The 22,155-nt window shown below is 33.8% G+C and overlaps 1 protein-coding gene across 1 annotated transcript; it reads left to right on the top strand.

Moving 5' to 3' along the window:
* The first annotated feature begins 6,551 nt into the window (after nt 1-6,551).
* On the top strand, nt 6,552-21,892 carry LOC135135465 (glucose dehydrogenase [FAD, quinone]-like). Its single transcript, XM_064064523.1, has 3 exons — nt 6,552-6,864; nt 6,940-7,155; nt 20,268-21,892. Exons 1-3 carry the CDS (start codon nt 6,690-6,692, stop codon nt 21,773-21,775), a joined length of 1,899 nt encoding a protein of 632 aa, XP_063920593.1. The 5' UTR covers nt 6,552-6,689; the 3' UTR covers nt 21,776-21,892.
* The last annotated feature ends 263 nt before the right edge of the window (nt 21,893-22,155 follow it).

Raw genomic sequence — 22,155 nt, 5'->3', positions numbered from 1 at the left:
AAATCTTTATTTACAAACAGATTCTATTGTCTTACGATCAAAATGTTCTTTATGGTAGATAAATATACCACGTATGATGAATGATGAACTTAGTCGACAGAGTTTTCATTCGCTATTGCTATCAGTTCAGCACTTTCACTTTTAATTTTTATCGCAATAAAAAAGAAAGCTTGATTGAACAATGTGATTTTTAAATTTTGAGTGAAGTATTTTTTTTGTTTTAGTAAGATCAATGCCCGTGTCTGCTTGTTACCTCTTATTGACTTCCACGCCGTTGTGGATCTGTGTGTACAATTTTTGTGATTGAGAATGTAGTTTGGTAATTTTCGACGAACCGAAGGTCTCTCCAGTAAACCACAATAATTTTCACGGAATGCAGTATTTCCAATGGGTTTTATGACTTACCCACAGAAATTTTGCAATAAAGAAAGTCGTCTCGAAGCATGTTACTAAAGTGCTCATTAAAGTTTGTAGGTATATCTACGTTCTGTCAATAGTACCATCGAGTCCCTAAGGATAAAGGAGCAAGTGGGAACTATTTTGTTTGGAAGTCATCACGAAAGTAAAGTAACAGTTGTTTTCGATTCAATTAGGTACAATATATTCATATGGTTTATTAAAGTAACAAATGTAAAAATTAACACGTAATTCTACTGAATTTATTATAATTATTATATTGCAAGTTCAAATTATATTGTTTTTGGTTGCTTTCTGAAACATGTAACTAACAAAGAATAAATAAAACAAAACAAAAAGTTGTTATTATTTTTTTTAACTTTTTCTACAACATTTTTCGAATACTGTAGAGTAAATGCGAATAACATCATTATGTAGAATTAAATCTGTACAATTAGTGCGGAATACATATCGCACCTTAAAAAAATTATTGGTGTAAAATATAAATAAGTACATATATCTTTTCAGGTCTCTGGAGCAGAATCACCATGGTAGTGGAGAATAGATTTATTTAGTACTTTCTCCGTCCAGAAATAAGTGTCCGATTTTTATTTTTTTCAAAAATTAAGAAAAGTACGCATTGCTTTTAAAAGTTGACCGTCATTTTGAAAACACTTTTGACGGGTGAAATTTTAGACAGAAGAGACAAAGTTCTGTAATTTCTCTTATAGAATCTAAAATGTGTGATCAAAAATCAGGAATTTTCAAGCGGTGATATAAAGTTCCGGTCAGAGACAATAATGGGAGATATGGAAACAAATTTGAGAGGAAACGATTCTAGAAGACCCAATTTAAGTCCAAATAAGAGGCAAGCTGGGTATCACACATTACTCGAATTAAGCAGTGTATGGTAGAAATCTTGAAAGTAAATGGAGGTAACAACTATAAATTGTGTCATATGAAAAAAGACCAAGGATTCCCATTTCTGTAAATGTTGATTTCACCCTTTATCAACATGTACAAGACATTGTTAGTTCAGTTTAAGTAATTTAAAATGAATATTATTTGTTGTTAAGTTTGAATAAAATGTGTAATTTTGTTTTTATTGAGTTTGATTTATTTAATGAAATCGGACACTTATTTCTGGACGGAGGGAGTAATTTTTAGTAAAGTTCGACGTAAGATTTAGTGCGTATATAACTTTCAATTCATAAGCATTTTACAGTGGATTCCTTATAAAATTGAATAAATAAATATAATCAATGGCACGTTACACGGACAGTTAGGTAGGACACGTGTCATAATGAAATAATTTTTATTTATTGTTCTTACAACAGACAAACGGATTTACTGCAGCTTACTGTGACAAGATGGGAGCCAACTAGTATGTCTGTTTTCTAATTTTCGTAACAATGGAGTAGGCCTAAACTGAATTAATGTAAATATCTTTAAATTTCGACGCGCAGTTTATATTTCCACTAACAATTAAAAAAACATAACACAATAAATATTACAGTAAAGTTCAAACTATGGCGTTCACTTTACACAATGAAGTATTTTGGATTACAGCAGTTTTCGGATTGTAGGACGTCCGATAGGGATACATTACTGTATTATATTTATGTCTTTAACACATATTGTTCAATTAAAAATAAAAATTTATGAAGTTAATAATTTTATGTATTACAAATAAAACATTATCACAGTCTTACTAATTGCGGTTGGTCAATTTTTAGTAATGAAGCAACCCACGTAGAAAAATTTCTCAACAAAAAAAAAGCGTACATGTGATACATTACTGGGGTTAGAAAAACCAAGTTAATTAGTTTATTTATTTTAGATAATTGTTTTGTATTTTAATTTGTATTTTACCCAATGGAAAGTTTCATGACGATAATATGGTCCATCTGTTTAGTACAATATTTATTAATAATAATTCTCACAATGGTATGGGTTTTTCTAGCAAGGTAACATGCAGTCAGTATGTATAGGTTGCAGATTACAAACATTTTTGCTGCGGTCGTTGAGAATGGCCAACACGTGTCACAGACAAAGGAAAAAGTTTATAATTTCCCAATACGTTTGGTAAAGGATTAAAATTCCGAAAACGATGTTTTGTGACAATATTTTTTATATATGTACCTTAATTTGACTGACTAAATAATATGACAAATAAAAATAAACATTTCTTACTGCTAAATTACAACAACAACGTTTAATTTCAAATCAACATGAAGTAAAGTAACAGTAAATATAAAATGTAAAAAATAGTTATTTGTTACAAGCAGGGTACAGTTGTAATCAAGGAGACTAGAGAGCAGAACAAAATGCTATATTTACAGCACGACGCCGCTAATACGAAAAATAGGGTCATACCAGCTGGCGCTGCTCTATGTATTGAATCCTACTTGGAAACATTACCTCCTCAGAAACAAATTGAGCATCTACATATTTCGAAAACGAGGAGGATTGTTGTAAAATTGAATTTTGACTAAATATGGCGACTTCCATGAATATGAAACGTCGTCAACAAGTGTATTTGGGTTCGGAAAACAGCGGGATTATAGAAAATTTTTCATGTAATTAACTTTTATTTATGCATAATTTGTGCAGTTCATTGGCCATTGGGTCCCATGTCAAATTGTCAACCCCATGTTAACTTGCACATATTTTAGTGACTTAGTGTGACTTGATGATTGTTAACTGGATTTAACAATAATCAAATTTTTGATTTGGGTTTATGCAACCGGCCCTAGATTTTTGCTATGATTATTGAACATTGTCGTTTTTTTCCATTTTCCTTTTTGGTTGTATTGAGTTACTACTTGAGATCGACTAGTATCTATTCAAGTAATAGCATCATCTAGGAAATCTAGAAACCCTTTAAGTTGATACTCAGTTTTATTCATACCACCCTATATTTCGTCCCAGCTGGAACTATAAGTTCGTTCTCCTTCTATATAATCCCCTTGGTTCTAGTTATACTAATGCAGAAATTCTACTAAGGCTTTCTCAAATTATCATATTTCACGAATCACTAAAATCATTGTAACATTTGCTTTAATCATGAAGGTAGAATGACAGGAGGGAAATGAAGTATACTATCCTCAAACATATTTGGCGTTTATGACTTCACACCAATTTGACTCCCATTATAATTCAATAGGCCGTCACAACCGGATGTCTTAAACCCGCTCACCGATACCTACCTGAAAAGACCTTTTCTGGTAAAAGCACAGGGCAGGACTGAGTTTTGCATTTACCGACAACTGCGCCTTTCGAGTTTTTTATTTTAAGTAAAAACAAAGTAACTTTGTACTCAATCATTTTTTATTACAGCACAACTATTTACTTATTAACTACTACTGCTTATTTATTGATCGAAATAGTCATTGTCATCATCACTCGACTCTTCTAAATTAATAATTAACGGTGTTATCAACCGTGCCCTGTGCTGGTCTTCTTCTTTTGTGGAATGTCGTACACAATTGGCCCACTTTTCGGCAGTTATTTTGGAAGCTTCTTCCCTAATTATCTCAATTGTTGCACTACTAAATTTTGGTGCCGTATTATTCCTTCTTATATTATTTTTCATTATACCCACCTACCCACATCGGGAACCGTTGGTCAACAACGGAGAATCAAAGGCGGAGATGTTTGGTTTAAAATGAATTCATAGGTAGTACAATTGTCTTACAATTTGCTTAATTATCGAATAATAACAAACACGAAAACTCATATAACTTTAACCGATTTTATAATATCTGATTAAATAGTTTTTGTATTTCATACCCAGTATCCCGTAAACGCTTTCCAGCACGCCACTGGAATCATTTATGACCCCTGTCGAAAGCGTGGTACGCGCCACTTTTTCAAATCATCTTCCCTCCACTTATTCTAACTCTATGATTTTAACCCAGAATAATATATTTAGTACCAGAGCAGCGTGCCTTTTTAACAGAACAATAGACCCACGTCAGAATATCAAAATAATAGTGAAAGTGTAGTCAGACTGAATTAATTAATATTATTATCTAATTTTAGCACTTCCGTTGATGTTATTCTCTCTGCATTGAAAGATATTGAAAATTAATTACGATGGATTGAAATTCCAAAATTAAGGATACTCTTAGAGACAATGCAGGTTTTTTTAGAAGACTCATGACAAAAAAAAAAACATAAATCAAAATCTACATCTACACCCGAAAAGAACAAAAAAGTGATAAGACTGATAAGAAATTTACAGTAGACTGTGAAAACTTTTAGTATTTTTTTGGTTTTATAACTACAGTCAACTGAAGCTGAAGAAGAGAACTGTTTCTGTTTGATGTAGTTAGAACTTTACACGACAAAGATGGATCTAGTGTGTTTGTTACACTGGCAGTCACAGTGAATTTTCAATTAAATATCTGACTTTTGTTTTCCAGTGTTTGCGTTCGTTAAGTTATAGAATATTTATTTATCTTGTGATTCATAATGTGATATAGAAATAACGAATTGTAAAATAGTTCTTATTTTATAATTACACTTATAACTTGGGAATTATAAATGAGAAAAAATTAATCGAAGGTTATTTTCACTGAACTTCCCTCGCCCCTATAAGTTAAAAATAGAGATCTGTATGTACTGTTAAAGTAAATGTAAAGAAACGTGCTACGCGCATGTTTCAAATGAGTTTTCCCTTTACAAAATTGTATTGTATTCCCAAATTTTCGGGGAAAATGGAATGCACCATTCCTGATGATTTAAACAATACAATAAATTGACTCATTAATTATTTTTTTGAGTCACCCTGTGTAAACAATTATTAGAAATATGAACCCAATGATAAATCACAAGTACATATTTTGCACATTTTCGATAGGATTTATTAGGCAAAATTTTGAGATTATGTCATCAACTTTTTGGAGGACAAACAGATATATTTTGATTAAAATTTACCGTGCTTAAGGTAACTTATTTAAAAAAAAAATTTCAAAGCATTCGGTTTTGCAATTCCTCATTTAATCAACACAATACATTTTTTGAGTCACCCTTTATAAGCAATTCTAAAAAATATGAATGCAATCATAAATCACAAGCATAGACTCATCATATTTTGTACATTCTCGATAGGATTTATTCGGCAAAATTTTGAGATTACGTCATCAATTTTTTGGGGGGGATAAACAGATATATTTTGAATAAAAAAATTACCAAGCTTATGATAACTTTCAAACGCCTGCAAGATGTCAAAGGATTGGGTTTTTTACAGATTCAAAATTCAACTGCAAAAAGATTGTTGTAAAATTTTGATTTTTTTCCAGAAATCTGTATATCTCAGGTAAAAACGGATTCATAAACTGCAGGTGTAGAACTCTGTTATTTCATACAATTTAAAACTCATTTACGATGTACAATTTTGAGGTGACGTCATTATATTGTTGATGGGGATGATTAGACAAAGTTTGGTTAGCGTTTTACCATCTATGTAATATACATAACACACATATACAATTTGACAACAATCGGAGCGGTAGTTTCGGATCGACTTGATTACAATACTTCCTTAGCTTACATTCGGCAATTAAAAAAAATCTACCCCCACAATCACCCTTAAATTTAAAAATATGTATACGAAAAATTTTGCTAAACGCTTCTAAACGTTTGGTGTTACAAACATACACGAAAGCAACGTTCAGGAAAATGTGTGATATATTTTAAAATTAGGGGCCGCTTGTGAATTTAGAATAATTTTTTGTTATTATTACATCCTTGCATATGTTCAGCAATTTAGAGGTACTTGTGGGGCTAAACTACACAAGAAAGTACATTCAGCAGCTTACAAGTTGTCGAATATTTTTGAATTTGTGGTCGTGGCGTGGGTTGATTTTTTTTGTGTTGAAGTAGTACAGCATATCCGTACAAGTTAAAATAAAGATTAGTTTGTAGTGTTAAAGTAAAGGTAACGACGGGCGTATGTTTCCAGTGAGTTTTTCCATTACAAAATTTTGCGATGAAATCATTAACATTGTAGTGGGGACCTACTGTTTTACACTCTAGAGGTCACGATACGTCGACAAAAGAGCAGTCGTACACCGGATGGACCCTATCACTTACGCCTAGGAAGTAAAAACAACAATAATTATTCTGCATTGCGGTTATTTTCACTTGCAAGAAAGCAGTTGCACTGGTTCATTAAACAGCAAAAAAAAACAAAAAAGCATTTCGTGTGGTTGCAAGTTACCCACTGCACTATTATTAGGTATTTGCATGCAGTCACTTGTCTATTTGTTCGTAAATGCGGCTTAGAAATGAACAACAAATTGTTAATTGTGCTTCTGTTAATACTCATCGTTTCTCAAGCAATTATAGATGAACAAGTTATTGACTTTTACTCTGATATAATTTCAAAAGTTTATGACAATGGATTACGATACAGATTTCCTAAAAATGCCTTTGAACACTGTGCAACTGAAAAACCGAAAAGTGAGTAAATATTTCATTGTAAATTTATTGTAATTCATAAATGCAAAAACATATTTTGAAGTACTAAATTAACAGAATATGGAAGTTACGATTTCGTTATAATTGGAGCTGGTGCCGGAGGTTCAGTGTCTGCAAATCGATTGACAGAAGTGCCTTACTGGAACGTGTTATTACTAGAAGCTGGACAATATGGTAATATTTTAACAGACATCCCTGATATGTTCTATCCTATTCAGTTTACTCATTATAATTGGGCTTACAACAGTACTCCACAGAAGACAGCATGCTTAGGTAAGGTTTGATAAAAAATGCGCATTCTAAAATAGTTGTAATAAATTATTTGTTAATAACAAAAGAATATTAGTAGTATGGCATTTAAGGTAAGTGGATTGTTAAGCTGCGTGATACGTTTGACTTATATGTAGTTTGCTTCAAAACTTGAAGAAAATTACCAAACACTTTTTGTGTACCTATATAGGGTTATTTCTCGCCTAAAAACATCAAAACGCAACCAATAATACAGTTACATAGCACTCTTTGATCTTCACTATCAGTATTTTAAGTAAAACTTAATTAGCTGTTTGATGGTGTTGATAATTTGGAAATGAACGTCAATTATTAGGTTAAAATCAAAAACAAACAAGTTCAAAATAAGAGTCAGGACATCTCCTGTTTTCTACACAACTGTGAAGCACTTATTATAATTATATCAAAATCACCTCAATTTTTTCATCGTTTGAAGACACTATCAATTCTGACGAAATGTCAGTTTTAACATAATAGTGCATAATAGTTAGTATCATTAGTATCTGACACTACGTGTTGTTACACAAAACAGATAACTATGGTTTACTTTTTTGAATGGCATGAAATATTAAAGATGGTTTTGAAATTGTATTTCTGGTTGCGTCTTAAATTTTTTAGGTTTGGATCTTCTTGCGCATAACTTTGTATGTATATATATATATATATATATATATATAAGGTACATATTTTATTGAATTCAATCAGAATTTTGAAAATATGATGAATACACCAATAATCCAATAGTTCCACCTTTTGATAGTTTTTACTGGTGTTGTAGGAATATTTGTCACAAAAAAGTAGGTAGTGGTAGTGTAGTAGGTACTTATTGTTAACGTTTGCCTTCCATTCAATGAAAGCACAGCTTAGCACAAATTATTGTGTAGATCTTGTCTGTTACAACTTAATTTTTTGTTAGTGGATTGGCTGCAGCAAAAACTTTAGCATAACCAATTGTGTACTACGAGAAAATAATAAAAACTGCGTTTGAAAATTAAACGCTGTTGGATCTTAATACTTACTTGGAAAAACAACGTCTGTTATAAATGGAGCTGTGCGGTTGAAATTTATTTATCCCCACTATCCGTCCCATCAGGCCAGCAGTGCAGGCCGCTGCAGTCTTGCCTTCCTCGCTTCTCGCTTCCCATTGTGTATTATTTTTCATAATTCACATCAATCGTTTTATTGTCAACGAGACCGACACTTGAACATTATTAAAATTATTATTCTTATTAATTCGTGGATATGGATTTTAAAATCATCAACTGACTTTCAGTGAACATTATTTTTCGCGTAAATTTCTTCGCGATACGTAACATCGGCTGCGAGCCGCTGGTCTGCCGTAGTAGGGGTCGATTCGAAGCGTTTAAATTTCGACCGCACAGCTCTAGTTATAAACAACATCTTGCTGCAGTCTTTGGCCCATGTACAAATTATAAGAACACCAATGTTTTAACAGTGGCGTTTTGTCTGTCACCTAATAAAAGGGTTGTTTGAAAAAACGTAAGTCCGAGTAAAGTTCTCCAAGCTAATCTTATTGCAATCTTGTAATCGATCAATCAGTCAATCAATCAAACGTTGAAGAAATAAAAGTTTTTAATGGATGTCAATAAAAGAATCATCACAAAAAAACAATTATTGGTGGTTGAGTTGTTTTTTTTTTATTTTAACCAGACAAAATTATTATTTTTTTGCTTTGGGACCCATTTATTTAAACCAAAGTTATTTATTAATGCGCAACAATAATAAAACCGTTTTTAATTTTTTTACTCCTAATTTTTTTTACGTTTTTCTAAGAGAACAGTCTCTAAGAATGGGACACAGTCCTTCTAAATCTAAAAGCAACCTAACTTATCTAGATAAGCTATAGAAGCATAGCAGCAACTAAAATTGTTCCTTAGGTTATACAGATCAAAATCTATTAAACTACAGGCAAATGAAATGCATGTCATATACATAAATACTTCAGATAACAGTAACTTGCAAACGTTTGTGTAAAATTCTTCGATTTATTCCATACATAACTAGTTCCTATACATTATCCCAACATATATGTGTCTATATATTTATGACAGTTACAAATAGGTAAACAAAAATTATTTGTGGGCGATCAATTTCTGAAACAAAGAAACAGTAAAGTTTTTTGCTTATAGATAGATCTCAGTTACTTAGTAATGAAGTATATATACTTCATTATTAAGTACATTATTATGTAACATATTACATACTTAATTCATAAAGATAAAATACGATTATACACTTTCTCTTACAAAAAAAGTGGGCTCATAAAGTTCTCTAAAACTTATAGGGTTATAAGATAGGACGTCCATTGCACCTAAGTTTTTATCCACACTGTAGGTATATTGCGTGTTTAGAAAAAAACCTGGGCCCAGTGATTGGAACAATTACTTTTAAAAAATAATGTATTACAATTATTACTCATTATTCAGTAAAAATCGTAATTCATTACAATTACAAATTACTTTTATTTAAGGAATTCATTACAATTACTTATTACTTTTAAAAAATAAAATCATTACTTTAACAATTACTTTTTTGCACTTTGCAAAATTTGATGAAGCCGCAATTTTAGATATTTGTTGTATGGGTCCCAAGGGTCAAGAAAAACGTATTAGAATGAAAAAGGCAGTGAGTGATTTATTTTACTAACGTTTTTGTTACATATTCACATCAGTAAATAATATAAAACAAATAAATACTTCACGCAAGAGGACTATATTCATAATTTAAATTCAATAATAACTTAACTGACATTCAAAATTTTCGTCAGCTAAGGCATGACGTTTTGTCTTAACATCGTCCGCGCCAACAGTAAACATCCTTTCCACTGCGGCGCTAGATGGAATTGTTGTGTTATATTTCATAAACGTGTCTCTAAAACATAGCGCACCTTGATTAAGTAGGTCTAATAGTCTCCTTTTATTTTTTAAAAAATTGTCAAAACGCGTTTTTATCAAATCTTCATCGACTCATTTTTATACCTAATTGTTCTTCTAAGGTTATAATGCCATCGGTTTCGTGATATTTACTCTTTACCCCACATAATAGGTCGAGTATTTATTTGCCGCGTATTATTTAACATCGAACTAACAATTTTTTCACAACTAGTATAGGGCAACATGTTACATATTTTACCAAAAATTGAAGAGCCTATTGTTTTACGCCTAATTTCGTTCCACTCTAGCTATTGTACAAATAAAAGTTCGATGCCAACTGCAACAACTTTTAAACAAAAATTTGCATTGGTGGGAGATTTCAAAATATCTTATTCGCTACGTGTAAATGTATCGTAAATATTAGTCCACCGATAATTACCTGCAGGCGCAAATCTTTTAATCTTTAATAAAAAGGATGTTCCTAAATACCTAGAAGGAGGCTACAAGATAATGTAAATTTAAAAGTCCCTCTCTAATTGCCTCTTATTTCGCGTTGTGACTTACAGTTTAAATTTAGAAAACTTTGGAGGGTGGACACTCTCATAAAATTTTATTGTCGGGTTATGAGGGGGTTAAAAGCACGGGCTCTATCAGTTACCTGTTATAGATTTGAGTGGATCAGAAAAATGGCTAAAGTTTGTTTGACCACAAATTTTAAATATTCTGCACCTGTTTACTCATTATATTTTTTGACAAGTAACGCATTACAATTACTCATTACTTAAAAAGGAATTGAATTACAGTAATGAATTACTTGTAATTGAATTACTTCCAACCACTGTCTAGACCCATAGCCGTTTTATTTTTTCGTGTATAAATTGTGTGCTACGTGAAATTAAATGGTGTCAAATATACTTCGACCTCATTTGAAAAATTAATGTTTCGCGTTCATTTGTTTCTGTTTACGACCTTCATCCTTTTTGAAATGACACCTTATATTTTTTTAAAGATTCTTCTAGAGATTTTCTGAATTCCGTGCTTCTCTGAAACAAAAAATTCTAATTACTGATAGCTTATCTGAGTTATTTTCGATATTAAGCTATATGCGTTGGAAATACTGCAAGTTTTATTAGCGTTAATCGTGCAATTTAAAATTATTCCCGAACGAGTGTAATCGATACTCAAAAAGTAATATAAGAAAATAACTTATGGAGATATTTTTTTATAATGTATTAAAAATTCATATATTATTAAATAAATATATACCTTGTGTTTAAAAAAGCCCAGGCCTTATTTATTCGAGTGCAGTATTATGTGATACGACAAATTAAATCGTTTTAAATCAACCACAATTTGATTTGAAAAATTAATCTTTAAAGTTAATTTGTTTTTGTCTACAATATTCATTTTTTTTTAGTGATATCTTTTATTAAATTTTTTAAAAGGTGTTCGTAGAAAGTTTTTTCTGAATTACTCATGTATCCCGGTGTCACATTTTGTTAAAAAGTTGTAGCAAAAATTAATTTAATCTTTGTGTCACAACTGATTTTAGCAAATTTGATGATTTTGTAACTTTTATTAATACATATACAGAAGTTTTTAAAATGGAAAATTAAATTTCTTCTATACAAAAATAAGAATTACCTTAAGGTAATTTATTATCAATGAATTCAGAAAAAAAAGTATTTACAACAATTTCTAAAAAAATAAATAGGCTAAGATTACGGGCCTGGGTTTTCTTTTTCAAACAGAGGGTATATATTGTATCAAAAATGTTAGTCTTCAAAAAGAGTGATTTTTATATATACCTAATGGAACGACGAAAGTGAGAAAAAAAGACAAATGCTATTTAAACTAGGTACACTTAACTGTTAAATGTACAAACCGATACATGATAGCATATGTTTTACTGTCAGTAGTGCTAACGTATTGTCACAAACCACTAACTTAATATCAGCTGTAAAGGTTGATTTTTGTCCGACATTGATCATTTGCTTTTGGTAACGACGTGTACGCATAGATTCGATGCCTCGACTTTATTGGATTCTGGATTCTGGATTCTTAATTTATGGGGGCTGACCGTGGCCAGCCGGCACTTAGGCCTCGCCTTTGGGCCCATTGTACCTTCCCCAAGTCCATATCAGGGTGTTTTCCCGCTCCTCTACTCGTCAAGCCACCCAACTGCTTGAATGTACTTGAGTAATGCAGAGGGTGGAAACTCCCTGATATTTGCCATACTAGGCCAGATGTCCCCTAGTATGGATTCCCTGTAGGAGGCTAGGGCTGGACACTCACGAAGAATGTGCTCAGCTGTTTCCTCTTCTTCATTGCATCCACGACAGATTGGGTCTGTTACCACCCCTATCGTATGTAGATGTTTGTTAAACTGGTAATGTCCCGTAAGGAATCCTACCAGTTTACGCAGTTTGTCCCTTGAAAGTGAGAGATAAAATTTCGTCAACTTACGGTCTGGTGTCGCCATACAAGCTCTACTATGCCGACAGCTGCTCAACTTCACCCATATCTGCTCATGGCGTCTCTGGGTATATTGCTTTACGAGTTCGTTCGAGAGGGCGACCGAAGGCGTGATTGCCGGTTCGGGTCCCCAGAAGGGCATGCGCGCGGCTCGCTTCGCCATCTCATCTGCCCTCTCGTTTCCTTCGTTGCCACTGTGTCCTTTGATCCAACAAAGTTCCACACTATTCCTCTGCGTTACATACTTTAGCGTTTGTCTGCACTCCCAAACCAGCCCGGATCGAACCATACAGCTGTCCAGGGCTAGTAGTGCAGACTTGCTGTCAGTAAGTATGCGTATTGATTTGTTGCCGATTTCACGTTCAGCAATGATTCTAGCTCCCAGCATTATTCCCATCAGTTCTGTTTGTAAGACAGACGTGTGGGTGCCGAGAGGTACACTAATTTGTGCGTTCAGTTGTTCGGAGTAGATGCCGGCTCCTGAACCACTATCTGTTTTGGCACCATCGACATAGATATCTATGTCGGCTCGTCCTTCTGAATTATCATTCATTGATATTCTATATGTCTTCTCATATATTAATTTTGTGCCCATTCGGTCACAGCCCATCCTTAACAAGGGTATTCTGTTGAACGCCTCCGTTAAGATCCGAGTGTGCTTCGTTGTGCGGCCTTGTTTGTTCCATACTCCCAGAGAGTGAAGTCTTAGAGACGTCGTCATTGCCGCTTCCTCTATGTAAAGGTTAAGAGGTGCTAAGCAAAGAAGAGTCTCCAGAGCCGCTGTGGGAGTGGTCCTCATTGCTCCTGTAACACTGAGACACGCCATTCTCTGAACGTGTTCAAGTTGCAGGGCTGTTGTTTTTTGTCTGGCTCTGGGCCACCAAACTAAAGCTCCATAGCACAGCATCGGTCTGACTATTGCCGTGTAGATCCAGAGGGCGATCTTGGGATTTAAACCCCACGACCTTCCCACCACCCTACGACATTGCCAAAGAGCCGAGCGTGCCTTTTCTACTTTATCATCTACATGCTTCTTCCAATTCAGTCGCCAGTCCAATACAACTCCCAGGTATTTGACTTCGTCCGAAAGTTGAAGCGTTGTGTTAAATATTTTTGGCATCTGTAGTGTGCCAATTTTCCTTTTCCTGGTGAACAGGATTAGTTTCGTCTTTTCTCCATTAACGGAGAGGGTATGTCTGCTGCACCATTCCTCGACTATTTTTACTGCAGCTTGCATTATCTCACATAATGTATCTGCGTTTTTTCCTGTTAGCAGAATGACTAGATCGTCCGCGTATCCAATTGTGTGGTAGCCAAGATCATTGAGGCGTCGTATCAGGCTGTCAACGACAGTATCCCACAGTACAGGAGAGAGAACTCCTCCCTGAGCACATCCCCTGTCTACAACAGCCTCGATCTCAGTGCCACCTACATTAATCATTACTTCCCTGTTCCTCAGCATACCGGCCACCCACCTACTCAGGGTGGGGTCCACGTCGTGCTCTCGTAGGGCTAGCTCTATGCTTTTGAAAGTCGTTTTATCAAACGCTCCTTCAATATCCAAAAACATTCCTAAGGTGAAGAGTTTGTTCTCCATCGCCCACTCTATACGGTTTACAACTGTGTGTAGGGCCGTATCGGTGGATCTTCCTTTTTCAAACAGAGGGTATATATTGTATCAAAAATGTTAGTCTTCAAAAAGAGTGATTTTTATATATACCTAATGGAACGACGAAAGTGAGAAAAAAAGACAAATGCTATTTAAACTAGGTACACTTAACTGTTAAATGTACAAACCGATACATGATAGCATATGTTTTACTGTCAGTAGTGCTAACGTATTGTCACAAACCACTAACTTAATATCAGCTGTAAAGGTTGATTTTTGTCCGACATTGATCATTTGCTTTTGGTAACGACGTGTACGCATAGATTCGATGCCTCGACTTTATTGTTATTATTATTGTTGCAAAAATCTCTCGATCCTATAAATATGTACATATATAAACATATAGATATAAAGTGCGACGAAATTCCGGTGACGGACAGTGACGGTCCGCAATTCTGCCAAAACGTAGGGGGGGTGGCGTGCCTCGGTGCCAAGCCTTGGGCCGACAAGTGTCGCCGTAGAGAAACACGTCTGGCCGATCTAGGCTTATGAGGTCACTTTCACGCCACCGGGGCTGGCGCCTTCGGTCGGGAGCGGCGGTGCTCGGGCGTCAGTTCCCTCTCTGGGGAAGGAGCACCGGGATTGCCCTAACGCCAGAGCCACGGATCTCCAAGTGGTCTGGTGAGCGCCCACGGAAACAAGAAATAAAATGGAGGAAGATTTTAAACAATAAATAAAATTACAAATCGGTTGACAAAAAAAAAAAATAAAAAATAAACAAAAAGATGTAAACGTCCGGCACGGGCTACTCCTGCAGGGACGGTACGGTAACCTGGAAGGGGAGCGCGGTGGTGGAACGCGGCGCGTGCTCAATGGTTACGGCTTCTTGCGGTGATGGAAAAACAAGGGGTGACAGTGGTGCGGTTTTTTGCTCGGGGACGGCGATTCAAAAACGGTTCGCAAACAGGCAGGAAAACCGAAAACGGTACATACGGTGATCGGTTTTCAGCTGGGGTTCTGCACTTCTCAAAAAATCTACGCACTTTGGGGAAAACGACCACAGCACTTCCTCTCTCATGAAGACTTAAAACATCATGCTCTTCTGGACCAGATGGAGTGCCTAGCATACTGTTGAAAAAGTGTATTTGTACTTTAACGGTCCCATTATTTTTATTATTTGAAGCATCTCTTAATGAGTGTAAGTTTCCGGACTGGTGGAAGAATAGTTATGTGATACCAATTTTCAAATCTGGCAGTCGAACAAAGGTTGAAAATTATAGGGGTGTTTGTAATCAATCGATTATCCCAAAGATTTTAGACGAGATAGTTTCTACACAACTGCAGTGGATGTCTTATTCCATACTATGTGATAATCAACATGGCTTTATGAAGGGAAAATCTTCTCTATCAAATCTACTGACATATTATACGTTTCTTAATGAGTCTTTTCAGGGTACAGTGCAAGTTGATTCTATTTATACGGATTTCGCTAAGGCATTCGATAGGGTTAATCATAGCATCTTAATTTCAAAACTGAGTCATCTGGGTTTTCGACATGATACTATTAAATGGTTGCATTCTTTCTTATCTGGTAGATGTCAGCAAGTTAGAATTGGTAATTTTAAATCTCAATCTTTCAACGTTACTTCGGGGGTACCGCAAGGGTCACATTGTGGACCGATTCTTTTTTTGCTTTTTACCAATGATCTGCAATATTGTTTCAAATCTTCAAATTTTTTGCAATTCGCTGATCTAAAAATTTATAAGTGTATACATTCCGTGGAAGACGCATATGCATTACAGTCAGACCTGGACAGGTTACATGAATGGTGTCTTGGCAATCAGTTATTTTTGAATACTAGCAAATGTTACTCAATATCGTTCGCAAATTTAAAATGTACTCTAGCACATACATATAATATAAACGGCATTTCATTAAAAATAGTTGGTGAGGTAAAAGATCTTGGAGTCATCTTTGACACTAAGTTAACCTTTAAGAATCATTATAATTATATTTTTAAAAAAGCTATGAGCATGTGGGGTTTTGTGTGGCGCCACTGTCACATGCTATCAACAAATTCTTTAAGGGTTCTCTATTGTTCTTTGGTACGATCGCAGTTGGAATATTGTTCTTCGGTCTGGCACCCTTACTATTAGAAAGGGTCCAGAAGAAATTTCTTCGCTGTATTGAATTTAAACTACGGTTGACTCACCAAGCGGGAAATTATGAAATAGTTAGAGAAATTATGAATTTACCATCTTTAGATCTTAGGAGAACATTAGCAGACGGGTGCGTTTTGCACGGAATTATAAATTTTTATATAAACTGTCCGTACCTTTTATCAAAATTGTCATTTTATGTGCCTCAAATCGATGTATGCGTAACACGTACTTATAAAATATTTAGGATTTCTTCATCAAAAACAAATTTATCTATTAATAATCCGATTAAAAGATTTATGGAGTTAGGAAACAGGTTAGCTTCTATAAGATCATTTGATTTATTCATAGAGTCAAAAATTTTATTTAGGAAACATTTTTTATTAATCTTAAATGGATAGTTAATATTCTATAGTTAAAATTTAAAAGTGGGTATTTATATAAGGTTAATGTTTTTAGTTAGAATTAGAATGTTTGTATCAGTTTCTTCAATTTAATGTAATTCTTATTGTAAAAGTGGAGAATTCCGTAAATAAATAAACAAACAAACAAACAAACAAACAAACTTCAAGAGAGAATTCCCTTTTGCGGCCGCGTCGCCGCGGCGATCGCGGATTTTGTGTTCATGGGGTGGTTCAATATACAATACAAATACACACCAACAGCTGACAAACCTAATTTTGATAAATAAATTTATTCAGTTTTTATTTTTTGAGGGGTCATTGACCAATTGACTCCTTGGACGAGCCGCCACTGGCCAACGGCCCATGAAACTTTGAAATTATTTCTAATGCATAAATGAATGAAACTCTCTTATTATTAGAACTGAATATTCGCTGTCATCATAATTGAACCACAACAAATATTTTTATAAGACAACCCGAAGTAATTAACTTCGATTCATTTCGCATAGGTACGTGAAAAATTTACATCTGAAATTGTGGTACGAAGATATAAAATATTTAAAAGAAACATCCGAGTAGTATGAATTCAGATCTAAAAGGATGATGATTAAGCAAAATGGAAATTTCACTAATCATCACATTAAAAAAATAGCAATGGATTTTCAGCTTGATATATCAAGAAATATTAATTTCACCGTATTGTTTTTACAATCTGTATATAAAAAAAGCTGATGAATCATGCAAAGTGTAAATATTGTGTAAATGTGTTAATTTCTCTTAAAACGTATCAGAATATTACATACCGAGGAGGAAAGTATTCCATACCTGTCGGGAGAACTATGGTTTACCGAGAGGCGTAGCTTCGAGGTGAATTAGTCCTCAAGACACATAAGTGGTACTTTTGCTGAGGTTTGTGTACGATTTTATTCACAATCAATTAGTAATATTTTCTAACCCCTGAAAGGTTGAAAAGTCAGCGATTCCACGAATACATTTTTGAACGGGTCGGAAAAGTTTGAAAGCGGTCAGCAATGAACGTAAGCAGTCAGAAATGAAACCATATCTGATCCATGGGGACGTCACTGTTAGCTTAAACAATAAATTATATCAAATTAAAATATCTAGAATTAATTTCAGATAATAATGTCAATCCTACAGTGCCTACTAAGTGTTAATATTTTACCAAAATATATAAACCATTTATTATGATGGAGGTAGGTTTTTTATTGTTATAATGTTGCTTGTTTTATTAAATGATTATGAATAAACATAATTCTTGTACCTCTATGCATATGCGCGTTTTCGAGGTAGTAGTTCGCCTTTACATGGTCGATAAACGAAAACAAATATGGACGTTGAAAATAATGGGTGTAGTAGTAATTTAATAATCGGTTGTATAATTTAATGAGTTTTTATAACAAAGAACTTTGTACACCAAATTCTAGGGCAATACAAGGTCGTCATTGTTGCGCGTTATATTACAGGGTTAGTCACGAGAGAATTACTTCTGAAAATTATTTTTACGCAACCCAAAATACTAATACCCTGTACCACTTGATATTATCTAAATTTAAAATGAAATGCCTAATCCATGATTGCTTTGACTTTGGCAGTGTCACTTTGACGTTAATTAATTTTTAACTTTTTTTTTCATCGTTGACTCGCCTCTAGAGCCCCATTGGATCGACGACATACAGTCAGATCAATCTGGGCTATACTGAAGCCGTAAGTGCTCTACCAATGTTGTTCGCCGCTAATGTGCATGTGTTAATTCGCTATCTCTGCGTCACCTAGAGCCTCTTCGAAGTGCAAATCTGCAACCTCTGGACTTCTTCGGCCATCCATTTACAAAAAAGCCATAGCATCCCCCAAAATGCTCAGCATTTTCAACAGATTAGTAGTTAAATTATTTACTTACTTGTTTGAGTTTGTGTTGTAACCTTTGAATAAAATGCTGTGTAAGGAATTTTTAGAAATAATTTTCTCGTGATTAATCGGTTGCAAAAGAACAAGAGGCACACTGACAAATTTATTAGCGGCGCCGGAGGAAATTTCCGACTGGCTGCGGTACCACCATGGACACTCGCGTAACCTTCTTTTCTACAATTGTCAAAATGAGATTGCCAAACTCAAAGCAATCATGGATTAAGCATTTCATTTTAAATTCAGTTAGTATCAAATGGTACATGGCATTCGTATTTTGGGTTGCGTAAAAATAATTTTCAGAAGTAATTCTCTCGTGACTAACCCTGTATATTGCACCGTAATTAGAATGAATACGTCGTTTGGAACTGCTTGTCAAAATTGTAGAGGTTTTATAAATAAATGTTACCTGTTTCGGCTTCAACATAAAACCAAAACTGTTTAAATTTAATATTTCAATTTATTTTCAAGACATAACCATGACGTTATAAATAAGATGAGATGACTGTGTTCTGTTATTTATTTTAGTTACATAATGCAGATAAATTATTTTGTATGTTTTGAGAAAAATGACATGAGATGTGTTATGTAGAGTAAAATATTTTCATTACTGTTCTTATAAGATTGTTTCTGTATTAACAAAAAGGAGTAATAAAGAATTAACTTTTCTTGCTTAATAAAAAAAAATCTATTTACAATGCAAATTTACAGCAGGAAGTAGGCAAGTCAAGATGAACCATCTAAAATTAGCAAGTAAAAGAAAAAAGGTTTTATACAAAAGGAAATACATGTTCGCGTACTTCTGTAAATGGAATGTGATATGAAATATTCTTGAAATACAACGATTTGTTAAATAAAATTTTTGTTAACGTTGATTTTACTTCTCGAAGAAGTACCAACATTATCATAAGCAAAATGACAGGACGAACTTTAACTGAATTTTTGTAACATTATAATATTTTCAAAATGTTCAGCTGTTGTTATTAATATTTGTTGAAGGTTTCTTCATTTTAACTATATTTATAGCCTTTTCATTGCACAGATTCCTGCCTTTCTTATTTTGATAGACACTGCAGCTGTTTTATTTCTGAAATCTTATTATAGTTTAAAAACACAGCGGCAAAAACAACGAAACGGGTAATTTTACATTTCCTATTTCATATTTGTAAATATTTCAATATTTTGCGAAATACAAAGTACTAGATGTCACAAAAAGGGAATGATATATTATATGAAATAACTGTGTTTACACAGAAAATGTCCAGATGTTTTATAAACTGTTAGTGTGCCTGTACTGTACTGATGTACATAACATAAACCATTAGTAGCTATTTTCGAAACTAATGATTTTTTAGGTAAGCCACACATCTATATCTAAACGATTACTCTATACTCTATATACCCATAGTTTACAATATACTTACGAGTATATTAGAGTAATATCAAAACCCATCTTAATTTAAATTCTAAACAAGTGAAGTAACATATTTTTAGTCGAATTGTAATAAAGTAGAAATAAAGTTAGGTACATTTAAGTTTAAACCCACTTTTAGTATGTATAAAATAGTATAATGTATATTAAGTAATATTGTAGTAAGTTTTAAGTAAATTTGCACATACATTTTTTTGCAGGATTAGTAAACAGGGTTTGTCTTTATCCAAGAGGAAAAGGTGTTGGAGGCTCTTCGTTAATTAATGGATTAGTATACGCTAGAGGACACAAAAGTGACTTTGATAAATGGGCAAAGGCAGCTGGAAACGAACGGTGGGGTTATAACAAAGTGTTAGAATACTTCAAAAAATCAGAACATTTTGTACATCGAGATCCTGATGCACCATACGAACCTAAATTTCATGGACACGGAGGGTATCTCAATGTTGAATATCACCTATACAGAAGTCCACATCTGAATGTCTTTCTGGATGCTCATAAAGAGATTGGCTTGGACATTGTTGATTATAATGCTAATAGATTAGGTGCGTCACCATCGCAGTTAAATACATTTCATGGTACACGTCTTCACAATGCAAAAGCCTTTTTGTATCCAATAAATAAGAGGTCGAATTTGAATATTCTGACTGGTAGTTATGTAACGAGAATTATATTAGACACAAATGTTAATCCTCCTGTTGCTGTTGGTGTTGAGTTTAGTCACAACGGACACAATTACTATGTGGAAGCAAAAAAAGAAGTTATCCTAGCAGCTGGAGTGTTTGGCTCCCCACAGATTTTAATGCTGTCTGGAATTGGACCTAGAAAACATCTTCAAGACGTAGGAATTAAAGTTGTTAAAGATCTAGAAGTAGGAACTACTCTGCGAGATAATCCTACATTTTTTGGACTAAGTTTTTCAACTAATTACACAGAACCAATCAGACCCTTAAAAGACTATGTGAAACAATTTTTGAATGGTATAGGACCGTTGACAGTTCCTGCAAGTAATCAGGGTATAGGTTTTTATGAGTCGAGTTATACAAGAGGAACAGGAGTGCCTGATATTGAGTTAATGTTAATTCCTGCTAACTCTTCAAATATTTTATCTCAAAGGAGCTTTGGTTTGACAGACCAGACATACGAAGATGTATGGAAATATGTTAATGCAACTCAGACATTTACCGTTTATGTTGTAGACTTACACTCACAGTCTATAGGTAGCGTTAAATTAAAAAGTAAAAACCCTTACGAATACCCATTAATAAATTCAAATTTTCTATCTGATCCACAAAACAGAGATATAAATACGTTGTATGAAGGTATACAACTTGTTTTGAAGATGAGCCAAACTAAAGCTTTTAGATCTATTGACGCTAAGTTGCAACCGGGATTTTTAAGAGCTTGTAAACAGTATCGACACTTTTCACGAGATTATTGGTACTGTGCTCTGAGGCAGTTGACTATAAATCTTTATCATCCATTAGGAACTTGTCCCATGGGAACAAATCCAAAAAAAGGTGCAGTTGTTAATTACGAATTAAAGGTTTTTGGTATTGAAAATCTAAGAGTAGCTGATGCAAGTGTGTTCCCTTTTACTTTGGCAGGGCATCCAAATACACCTACAGTTATGGTTGGAGAGCAGTTAGCCGATTTGATTAAATTTACACATAAAGGGAGTTCAGGTTTGTGGGATTATTTTTTATAAAACATTGTAAGCATAATTTTCTTGATTTTTTTATTTTTTTTTATTGTAATAGTTTAATGCCTTTTAGTTTTGTTGTCAGTATTTGTAATTTTAAATAAAATAAAAAAATACTGAATACATTTTTTTCTTAATAAACCAGTTCGCGTAATACCTACAAATTCCAAGAGGAGTTTAAGATTAAATTTTTGGAGAAATGAGGTGGATTTCATTCAGGACTGTTGTGTAAGTACATGCAATGCCGTCCATAAGTATTTAGGCACTACTGTTTATTGAAATGTTTTAAAAACAGATCATTTCTTCATTTGAAAAAATGTAGTCATCATGTCTAAATACAGAATTTTTTTTTTCGCCTAAATACTTATGAACGATAGTGACTTTAA

This window comes from Zophobas morio, unplaced genomic scaffold, assembly GCF_036711695.1.
Source record: "Zophobas morio isolate AGI-343-1 ecotype UQ-CSIRO unplaced genomic scaffold, CSIRO_AGI_Zmor_V1 ptg000024l, whole genome shotgun sequence".
NCBI classification, from domain to species: domain Eukaryota; kingdom Metazoa; phylum Arthropoda; class Insecta; order Coleoptera; family Tenebrionidae; genus Zophobas; species Zophobas morio.
The sequence above is the reverse complement of the archived record's forward strand: the minus strand, read 5'-3'. Positions and strand labels throughout refer to the sequence as shown.